We start from the raw sequence: 11599 nt of genomic DNA on the forward strand, positions 1-11599 counted from the left end.
CAAGTTAGATTTTCATTTTTGTTTGAAGTGCCCCTTTAATAACCTATAAAGTCTTTTATAGTAAGGCAGTCCACCTTTGAGAATGACCATGTGGTTGTTATCTAGCACATCTCTATTGTGTGGTTTTGTACTTCCTCAGGTTCCTCGTCTTAAAGAGCCCAATCAAGCCACAGCATTTAGATTGGCTTTCATTTCCCCTGCGAAATGCCTCCCACACGCCATAATCCCGTTATGTAAAGAAAAATGACTAATATAGCTTCATAGATCCCACTTCTATTAAAATGCTCTCTCAGCTGTTGTTCATAGAGGCTAAATACACCATTCCAGTGTTTAAACTTGCAGCACAAAAACCACAGTTCATGTTTCATATGTAAAAAATAGATATATATTTACTGTACTATGTTTTTTTTATTATTATTATTACAGAAGATAACATTTAGAACTGTTGCTCCCTGGTGTGTCCTCTGAGTGTTTAACAGCTTTTAGGGCAGAAAAAAAGAACGATAAACAACTTCCAGCAGCACTAAGTTGCTATATTAAGAATAATTCATGGTCTAGCCTCGTCTGCAAGTACTGTAAAGGCCAGTTTACACAGAGAGGAAATATTGAGGATGGATATTCTTTCAAAAGAGACTTTTGAATGAAAAAAAAAAACAGTGCACTTCTATGAAACTATTCATGCTTTGACTGATTATCAAAGGTTTTTCCAATTTACTCTCATTGCATTAGACATTCTGTCTGGGAAATGCCACTTTTACATTTCGCTCTTGCTGTGAACAGGTCTTAACGCTGTGTCCAAATACTCATCTCCTCATCTTTATTTTTCAACTCATCGGTCTGATGATTGCGGTTCACGTCTCCATTGCCAGACCGCAGTGGCTGACCGCAGGTTTACACTGCGTGTTTTACCCCCGTGCCAAAACGTGCATGTTTGCGGAAACCCAATCCACCTTGACTCATTGTGATGTGAGTCACTGGTCAGCAAGTTCAGAGAAAAGTCCAGTACTTTACAACATCCTCCAAACTTTATTCAGATTTCTGACAGTTTGAGTGAACACAGAGGACTCTAATTGGTTCGGTCTGATCTGTTAAGGGACACGAACAAGCCAATCAAAGGGTTAGATGACTGGCCCCATTTAATTTGTTCCATTTGATTGGTTAAAGTCATTAACTAGCCCATCAGATGACGAGGTAGACGGAGGAAGGCGATGCTATAGGGCAGGATGTGGCAGCGCTAATGAACCCGCTACATCAGACTAATACTCATGTAAGTGTCAGAGGGCACTTCTCTGAGTCCGCGCTCCAATACGGGAACAAGTTAAAGGTGGTCATCTCACTAATGGGTGTCATCACCACATGCAATCCAGAAAGACTCAGAAAAGTTTTCCTGACAAAAGCACTGAACTTTAGAAAACTTCATGTTTAGCCAAGGGATGTCAATTTAGGGGACTTATGTGAACTAATCTAATGTCCAAGTTTGTTCAAAGCAATATGTGACACACTCTTATCATTTTAGCAGCTATCACAGTAAGCTTGTTTGCAGGGAAATGTGATTATAAGCAAAAAAAAATTTTTTTTAGCCTTCATATTGCCCAGTTTATTACAGATTTAATGTTTTTAAAAATTCTACAGTAAAGATACAATTATTATATTAGGGCTATATTATTAAATAATTGTTGATTATTCCTTTGAAATTGTAATTTCGATTAATTATGAATGTTTTGCATAGATTTATAACATTATTTGAAGCAACTGCAAGTCATTAATGATATGAAAATAAAAGCTGATACTCTTCCTGAAAAACTAGATAAAATGTCGAAAAAAAAAAAATCTTAAGCATTCAGAATAATGAAAGTGGATCTTTTTTTGTAGTTTCATCTTTGAACGATTAATTGTAATCATGATTACAAATCAATTAATTGTACAGCCCTGAATTAAGCATTGTAGTTTTTACGTATTTAATTATTTTTATATTGTTTTCTTGAAATCTTGAAAAAAAAAAAAAAGTCAAAATGATGGAGCAGATCACATATATGGAGTGTCTTTATATATCTGTTGAATTGATCAAATTCTTCTCTGTTTTGCAGGTGCTGGAAACAACACACATCCCAGAATTCCCCCTAGAGGTCCTGGTGGAGAAAACGGCCCCCTTCCCCCCTCCAACATCGCCGTTATCGCAGGTGCAGCCGGCGGTTCGGCTTTCCTACTGCTCGTAACAGCCGTGATCTGCGTGGTGTGCTACCGACGACGACATGCCAAGCATTCTGAATCACACCACCCTCCGCTCTCCCTCTCGTCCCTGACCTCGCCCAAACGGGGCTGTGGCGGGGGCGTAGGAAGCGGCAACAACAACGGCTCGGAGCCTAGCGACATCATCATCCCGCTGCGGACTTCTGACTCCGCCTACTGCCCACACTATGAGAAAGTGAGCGGGGATTATGGCCATCCGGTCTACATCGTACAGGAGATGCCACCTCAGAGTCCCGCCAACATCTACTATAAAGTATGAGAACCGGAGACGACCTTACGACAACATCTGCTAAGACCACACCCACCTTAAACGACTACCTAAGCCCCGCCCTCACAATCAAATCCCTGTAGATCAGATCCTTTTACATTCACATGCATTTCTCCGACACCCTGACTGATTGAGGTCGATTGTGTCTGTGTCTGTGTGTGTGTGTGCGTGTGTGTGTGTTACCATTTCTCGCAACTCACCCAACTTTGGCCTTTTGTTAGAGAGAGGTTGTCTCTTTGACGTCCCACATGGGGAAAAGTTCTTAAAGCTAGAGAAGCCCTCCTGGAGTGATTCAGCCAACTGAAAAAAACATGAACTCCTTTCTTGGGGGCCATTCTGGAGCACAAGCATCAAAACTTTTTCTGATGTACTTGCAAAAAGACTAAAAACACACAAAAAGAAAAGAAAACTCAACTTGTCAATACCTACAAAGACAACATGTGAACTTCGACTTCGAATGCTACATTTACTCACAAATAGCAGTCTAGTTTGTGTTAAACTCCTTCGAAAGAGGGAGGGGCCATCGATTCAGCCAATCGTCACACAGGGCTGCCATCACATGATCTAGGACCCATGTGTTTGATTGGTGGAGTCGCAGTGGCGTGGAGAATCTTGTATATTTTAATAACGTGTGTATTTTGTGAGTGTGTAGGATAAATATTCCGACACTGCTGTCGCACACGTTGCGACCGGTGTGCTTCAGTGCAACTCGCGAGTGTTTTTGCGTACGGATGAGTGCGTGTTTGAGTACAGTGTTAGCGTGAGCATGGGAGCGTGTGACTGTTTCAAAACCAAAACACAAAAATATGAGCGAACAACAACAAAAAGTTTTTTTTATCGCTTTCAACACATAGATTATAATTATATATGAATACTCAGTAAAATAATTTGTAGATTTTTTTTCATGTAAAGTTAGCTTGCTAGGCATAATTTTGGTTTTTCTATTTTATATGACATGCTGACCTTGTTTCTTACCCTTTTTGAGTTGTAAATTAATTTAATGCTTTCATTCCGTTGCAGAAACCGGGTTTGTTTGGTTCCCCCTCATTCTCCTCTTTCCCTGGAGTCTCCTCCGCTCAACACATATATTTTTATAGCTCCTTTTACTCTGATGTAGTTTTGAAGCTAGACCTCGTTTGTGAATGTGTTGAGGTAGAAAAATCCGAGAGAGTTTTTTTTTATTATTATTTTTAAAGACGCTTGGAATAAAGGGGGGAAAAATCCAGAGAGGAGGGAAGAATCGGATGGGGGTGAAATAAAAAGAAAAGTATGCGAACACCGCCTGTTTGGGAAAGCAAACGCATGAGCGAGGAAACTTCTAGAAAGACTGAAACTATGGAAGAATTACACATTAAAAGAAAAAAATAGGGGGAGGGGGAGGTGGGGGGGAGAGAAGGCAAGTTGAAAGATGAGTGAAGGAGAAGAGAGAGAGAGGGATGGAGAGGTTTTTAATAAACTCGTCTGAAGCGGTGGAAGAGGCCGATTTGGGGCCGGTGGTCTTCTGCGGTACAAAGAGCGGAAGAAACAAACTCATTCTCTCAGATGGACAACAGGATAGATGGACACACATAATTACTCTTTTACAGACACACAGTGCTCTTTTTTTGTTCACATGAAGTGGGTTGGAAATATTTCTAGACTCGTTTCAAATTCATGAGTACCGGACGTGTCACAGCTTAGTAGATATGTTCACACACACACACACATATGGAGAAAGACTCAAACAGAAAAGCTCTTGTAGAGATTTTCATCACATACACACATGCACAGCTCAAAAACACAATCAAAAGCCATTCTAATTGGGCATACATGCTGGTTACCTCAACAAATGCCGTGATTAGCATTGTTCTTTCACATTCTCTCTCTCTCTCTCTCTCTCTCTCACACACACACTCACACACACACACAGTCATGCAGCTTTGTAACTAGCTGTGTGTACTGTATATCTCTGTTATTGCCAATGGAAATCTCTCTTTTAGGCCTGAAATACACTCTACGCATGTATGTGAACGCAAACGCTTCCAACTACACGTCGTTGCTTTCTGAAATGTGTCAGGACTCAGTTGCATTCTCAGCACATATTGGCATAAACTATGGTCAGTTTTCTCTGACATGGCTGATCAGCCGTCTGGCAAAGAATCTTACAAAACTAGTTAGCTTCAGTTAGTCGATGGCTGAATTTGGAATAGAACACTATTCTTAAAATATCTGTCATACAGTATGCTATTTCGAAATATTAGCTAAAGTGAATTAAAAATGGCATGCTTTGACTAGCTTTTAGCTAATTAGCAGAGAAAATTTTGCCATATGGCGGTAATGGTAACTACAGAGCCCCATACAAAACAAGATATTGTTGCTACAAATTAAGAAATCATTCATACGAGTTATTCATTTGTGGCCACGTTTCATTAATTAGCTCTGTTGTTTTAGTTAAATCCACACTTTAACTAAAGTGAGGGAACAAAGTACTACAACATGGTCGCCAATAAACTAAAACGAGGAAACTAATTAATACGTTTTAATAAATTTGTGGCCATTTTATCTTTTATTTATTTATTTTTCCTGCATGTCATGTGTGAGATTCCATTGTAAGAACTGTATGCTAGTATGCTATTCCGAAAACAGTTAACTAGTAGTAAATAGTAATGAAGCACCACACATGTAATGTGGGGGGAAAAGTAAACAATTTAATAATTTGTTACCGATTTTTACTTGAACTGTATCCAATTTGTACATTTTGTATTTCAAAAAGGTTGATATGACATCTGTTCTTGCGTTTGCAATGTGTTAACCAAGCCTCAGCATACTAGCATAGATTATTTTTCTGGCCTTAGGAGTACAAATTGTGTTCTGTTTCACTGCCATTGTCACAGTGTGTTTTGTATGCGTGTAAAAGAATGTTATCGCTAAGAAATACGCCGCATACATGCACATAATAACAAGCCATTCATACCCAAATACGTTGGGGGTCTTATTTTGCAGATGTGATTTGTGACTGACGTTGGGACTCGAACAATCTGTTACTGTTTTCAATCTGCCTAGAAAGCTTAAATATTTGTCTCTCAAAAGCATTTAGTTTCGTATCACTCTGGTGCATCAAGACTGTGAGATATAAAAAAAAGAAACAACATGACATTGTTTTCCTGTCACATTGATGTTTTCTTCTTACACGCCAATTTGGATTTTGTCACTTCAATATCAAGTTGCCTAAAATGTGGAGGTGTTACGTTTGTTCGGCGCTGTTGTATTCGTGGGCTGTTTCATACATATTTAAGCATTCGATTTCTGTTCAAATTCTGTTTTTTAGCATTTACTAAAACAATCAGCGTAAGCCATGTCTCTGACCCTGTGCACATGGACTTGGATACGTGTGTGTGCGTGCAGGTGTGCGTATGTCCGAAACACACGTGGACATCGTTCGAAGATGGACCGACGCATTGCGTTCGGATCACAGAGGACACACGAGGAGACACAAACTCTCTCTGCTCACCATCCTCCCTCCCATCTTTCACATTGAGTGGTTCTTTGTGCACTTGCTTTTCGCCACGAACGCTGGGACCAGTATTCTGTACGCAGACACAAGCGGGGACGAACCACAAAGTGTGTATTTTTTTTAGAGAACGCTTCAGTTGTGTGTACGTGTTTCTCTGTGCCAATAGCCAGCGGGTGGTGGCCACTTTAAAGACCTCCATTCCTCTCCAGTGATGTGTTCAGACGTTTGTAAAACACCATGTTTTTGTGTGTGCTGTTTTCTTTTCCGTGTCCATCGCTCCATCTTCCCCCTCACGATCCCTCTCTTGTTTTCCCTCCTGCATACATGCCTTTATAAAGGGTTAAACAACTAATACATTCCTTTGAAGAAATGTTGATTAAAAAAGACAAAAAAACTTTACAATGCATTCTTGGCTTTTTTTGTTTTTACTGTGTGTTTGTGTGTGTGTTAGTTTTCGAATGCATTGAGTTTTGTGGATTTCCACTGAACGTGCAACTGAATGAGATAGAGAAACCATTTAATGTTCTTTATTTTTATTTTTCACTCTACCATCAATCTCTTCTTCCTGGTATTTCATCTTCTCTAAAGTAAACAGTGGTGTTTACAGTCACCATCCGTTGCTAGTAGAGAAATGAATGTGTTCTTAAATGCACAGAAATACCTTTTCTTATATTAGTTATTTCAGACTGTATCTCTTTCTCTTTTATTGCTTTCCTTTAGAGAACCTTCTGTATGTTTTCATTAATGCTATTATGTTGCCAAAGCAACCATTGCTTTCTGGCAACAATTTTATTTTTATGAAAACTCACGAAATCTGGTACTGATTGCCCCCGTGAGGTTTCCACACAGTTACAGGTGATGCAGAGGCGATGGCTGTGTTATTGGCCTGGGAACGCTTATGTCATGCTACAGTCCTCTCATTGGTGCAATGTGATTTAGGTGTGAAGAGAGGTTCTGGAACACAAGGGAGAGAAAGAAAACACTTAAAATGGCCTTATAGGCTTCTGCGGTCATCTTTATTGCGTAATCATTTTTCTAAAATGCCTTTAATGACCCAGAGGAGTATTTTATCGCCCAATGGTTTGCTCAGGGAATTTCTCAACTGTGTCTCAGGTTGTTCTCTTACAGTTTCCGTGGGTAAAAATAAAATGTCAGCAGATGAAGACAACTGTTGATGTACAGTCAATAGATTGATCAAATGAATATGGACGGCGTAGATAATTAGGTTTTGCAAGAATTCTGTGCTAAATAGAATTAGCGGTAAAATTAACGTGGATTGCACAGATAATTAGGTTTTGTAAGGATTTAATAAGAAAGTCTCCTTTTAATCTCCATCTAAAATCATTGCTGTCTCTGAGTGGTTACCTTTTTTTCCCCAGTTGAACTCATAGGACCTGAATTAATTATATGATTAGCTTCCAAAAGTGCTACAGATATATCCAATCTGCATTCAAAAAGAAATAAAAAGCCTTACAAAGTACCCCCAAATTTTACATAACGCTAAACTTTAATTAAAACGTATTGAATCTTCACATTATTTGGAAAAAAATTAGAGATTTTGAGATAAAATTGTGCAAGTGTTCAGTTTTGATAGTATAAACATTATGTATTTTGATAAAAGAAAAAGACATTAACATGAACCTGTGGACTGCAGCTTGCCATCCACTTCAGGAAAAATTTGGTTTGAAATCAAACAAATAGAAATGTTTAACCTATATATCATATGCAATACATTTATATTTTATATTTCATCAGCTTTGCACATAGGCCAACTTTGTTGAACTTGCTTTCAAATTCCAGTTCATTATTTGTGGGCACTGCCATTAGCCTAAATAAAAATGTCAACTGAATTGAAAGGGAGGCCGAGGCAGCCCTTAAATTAATTAATTATACATTTTCCCAAGAAAAGCATTGCTATGCATATCAGACAGCCATTCAATATTCCCTCGTGGGAAAAAAGCCCATGACTGAATATCTGCTTCACCCCTTAACGTGAAAACAAGTCTTAAGCTGGATCTATATTTCGCGTCAAGAAAACATAATAAACAACCGATCACATAACTTCACATTAAAAACAAAAGCGCTCTTAACATTCATGAACATCCGTTTGATGCAAACGCATTTTCTCTGCGACGTCACTTCCGGCGCGTCTGACAGACTCGAGCGGTCTCAAGTTCATTAAGATGTCATGCACTTTGAGTCGAAGTAGACTACGGTACAAGGATTTGATTTAAATTAATTTGATTGTTTTTCGCAACAAAGTCCATGCCAGGTGTATGAGAGACTTTTTTTATTGCAGAAAAAAGGAACATACAAATAATAACAATACAAACAAATAAGAGAAACAAAATAATAAAAAGGCATAGCTTACATTCAGTCTTAACGTATAAGGATATTACAAAGTACCAGTGGGATGGAAAAGAGTATCCTAACATTTCACAGACTTTTTGTTGTATGAGAAAATATTCAACTCGGGTGATTGTTTTAATGACGTCATGTAACAGTACATGCCTAAATCTTATGAGGCCTTTGCTCTCTCCTTTTGATCAGTTTAAACCAAACCAAAATCAATGTCTCAGATATGAATATTAATCTCCATATATAACAAAAGTCTTTGTGCGTGTGGGTGTGTACAATAACTGAAAAAATACATTTACATCTAATATTTACATATTCCTACCACACTGTAGCTATGCTTTAAGACTTAAAAAAAAAAAATTTAAATGCACATATAGGCTACTGCTTTCTTCCTGACAACAGCTGTGCTTTTCTTTTGTTATTAAAAAGGAAAGAAAAAAAAACTCAGAGTTGGCCTGGAGTGAAATCAATTAGGAGATAATCCTCTATAATCAGATTTGAACAGGTTTTGGCGGTAAAGCTAAAAATCCCGAAGACCTCGCGCTTGACTTGAATGTCGCCACAGGAGCCTTAAGACCGCGTTGCTATGGGGACCCTCCTGAAGGTCACAGAGAGCGAGATATCGTTTCCTAGCCGCCTGCAATTTGGCCATTTGAAAAGCCGGTCAGTCATCTGCATATCAAATGTGCGACATGAGCGAGGGAGAGGAGAATTAAGTACAGGCCACCTCCCCTGCGCTTTCTTTCTAAAGGCCGAGGTGAGGAAAGGTGGTGGCTGAAAGTCAAGTGTCTCTCTCTCTCTCTTTCTCTCTCTCTCTCTGTTTCTGATTGCACCTGAAGGCAGCATCGACTGGAAGCGACTGATGAAAAGACGGGTCTTTAAGTCGTCACCAGGAACCCCCTCTGCTTAATCTCTCTTTCGGTCTCACAGCCACCACAGCTCTGATCTCTGACAGGGACATTCTCTCTCTCCCTCACTCTTTCGACATGTTCTCCTCCCTTCCTCGTTCAAGCCTTGCATTCTTTATGTTGCAGGAGAGAGAAAAACAAACTGCTACAGTTAATAATGGGGCTGATGACAGGTACAGCTGGGCTGGTAAAAACGAAGCTGATAAAGCAAAAGAACTAGAGAGAGAGTCATTAGAGGGTGTTCATTTCAGATGATTCATTTATTAACATGACACCATACCAGTTGAACATCCGATATAATACAGTTCATACACCCACACGGTTTCACATTCGCTCTTCCACTTTATTCACAAACCACACGCTCTCACAAACCCTTAGATCTACTGTATGTGATAGCATCCGAAAACATTGCCGTGAGTTATGGGTAATCGTTTGCCCTCGGATATTCACACAGAAAATTGTATGGTGGTCCCACGATCTCATCATTCATTGATTCACATTATATCTAGAGTGCTTCTTTCATCTTTGATGCTTCGGTTGCTTATGTTATTCGAGTCGAGGAGAAACCAAAATTGGCTTATTGCTTTCTAACCGCAAGAAGTAAAGGTTTGTTCTTCATAATCAAACTTTCATCTTAATACCTCTGTCTCTAAAACAACGTTTCTTTTTGTCTGATGTCACCAAGGCTGCTATTTAGTCTGATAGAGTCTAGTTAGACATTGTTTGAGGCTGCTGTTGCAGATAATTCAGCCTTCCTGCTGTAATTTAAAACTAGTTACAACCTGAAGCAATTCTGGGACTCAAACTGTAGAGCAGCTGTAGAGTCCCAGAGAACACATGAACTGATAAAAAGTGTACCTTCAGGTTGCCTAAATGTATGTAAATTTAAAGGTTACAGCAATAATAGCAAATAAAGTGACTGGGAAGTGACATCAAGGAGCTCTCGAGGGTGAGCTTGACCTTCATTCTCCACCATCTTGGTTCCCAGTTGGTAGAGGCTTAAATAAATATGGCCTGATGCCTGGGACAAAAATGTAATCCTCACAAAAATTTGCTGCAAATTTTATTTAAAGGTGTCTTCGGATGCTAAATTCACGTCTCCATGTTGTTTGAACATATATGTGTGTTGGCAGTATGTGCAGGCTACACATCTACCCTATAATGATAAGAATCCACCCAATGGTTTTATTTAATCATAAACATTAAACATTTAACATTCTCTCAGTGCACAGTTCATCACCCCACGAAAGAGAGGGGCGGGGTCAGCAAAGCTCATTAGCATTTAAAGCAACATGCAAAAAAACGTGTTGATTTCGGCAGCGCTGATTTTGATCGGGTAAAAGGGGTGTTTTTTACACTACCATTGAGAAATTTTAATCAAGGTATTTTATAGACTTAATGCAATCTTGGCCTCTTTTTTTTTTTTTCATTGAGATCCTAAAGAATGTTATCAACTTGTTGAAAATGGACACCAGATGACCCTGATATTAACACCCACTTTTCAAGGTCCAATCAATTCTAGATGGACAGAATGCATTTTTTCCTGTTGTATACTACTGTTTAAACATTTATGGTTAGCAGATAGTTTTTCTTTGAAAGAAATTGTTACTTTTATTCAGCAGGGACACATTCAATTGATCAAATGTGACAGAAAAGGCGTTTATCACGTTACAAAAGATTTCTATTTCCAATAAATGTTGCTCTTTTAATTTTCCTATTCATCAAAGAGTTGTAAAAGTAATGTATCACATTTTCCTCAAAAAGTCGTTTTCAAATGTTTTCAACAGTGATAACATTGTAAGACTTTTCTTGAGCATCAAAGAATTTTGAAGTAATGGCTGCTTAAAATTAATCACAAGAATAAATTATATTTACAAATATATTTTAAAATAAAGCAGTGATTTTAAGTTGCACTAATATTTCACAATAATAATGATTTTTATGTAGGCTATTTTTGATCTAATAAATGCAGCCTTAATGAGCGTGAGAGACTTCTTACCATCTCCAAACTTTTAAATCATAGTGTACCATATGTTTTTTTTTCCCCATGCAAAAAATGCATCACATTATGGAAGTAAAATGGGTTGCAAATGCTGTTCCAGACTGATTTTCATAAAAAAATGATGTATCTGTGGTTCACTGATGATAGTAAAGCTAAAATTTTCTAAGGAGGTTGTGGAGCTAACAGAATAAGCATCTGTCAGTCTGTATGTTCACATAAAGTTGTCTGTTTCTAAACCCAATCATCATGTATCTTTCAGGTTGGACAGACAGACAGTCTCTAGAGCGTCCACTCATGTTGTTTCTAAACCAACCGTCCAT

The 11599-nt window shown here is 38.5% G+C and overlaps 1 protein-coding gene and 1 long non-coding RNA gene across 2 annotated transcripts in view; one reads left to right on the plus strand and one right to left on the minus strand.

Annotated features, from left to right (window-relative positions):
• Nucleotides 1-6417, plus strand: part of LOC113105645 (ephrin-B3) — a 67593-nt gene extending 61176 nt beyond the window's left edge. The window contains exon 5 of the mRNA XM_026266844.1: nt 2088-6417. Coding sequence (XP_026122629.1) covers nt 2088-2509 — 422 coding nt within the window. The 3' untranslated portion in view covers nt 2510-6417. The remainder of the gene's footprint in view (nt 1-2087) is intronic.
• A 130-nt stretch (nt 6418-6547) lies between these two features.
• On the minus strand, nt 6548-6960 carry LOC113105278 (uncharacterized). Its single transcript, XR_003292330.1, has 2 exons — nt 6821-6960; nt 6548-6631 (listed from the first exon to the last, which is right to left on the minus strand). It is a non-coding gene; the product is annotated as an uncharacterized LOC113105278 (long non-coding RNA).
• Nucleotides 6961-11599: the final 4639 nt, after the last annotated feature.

Source organism: Carassius auratus, chromosome 7 (genome assembly GCF_003368295.1).
Source record: "Carassius auratus strain Wakin chromosome 7, ASM336829v1, whole genome shotgun sequence".
NCBI lineage: Eukaryota > Metazoa > Chordata > Actinopteri > Cypriniformes > Cyprinidae > Carassius > Carassius auratus.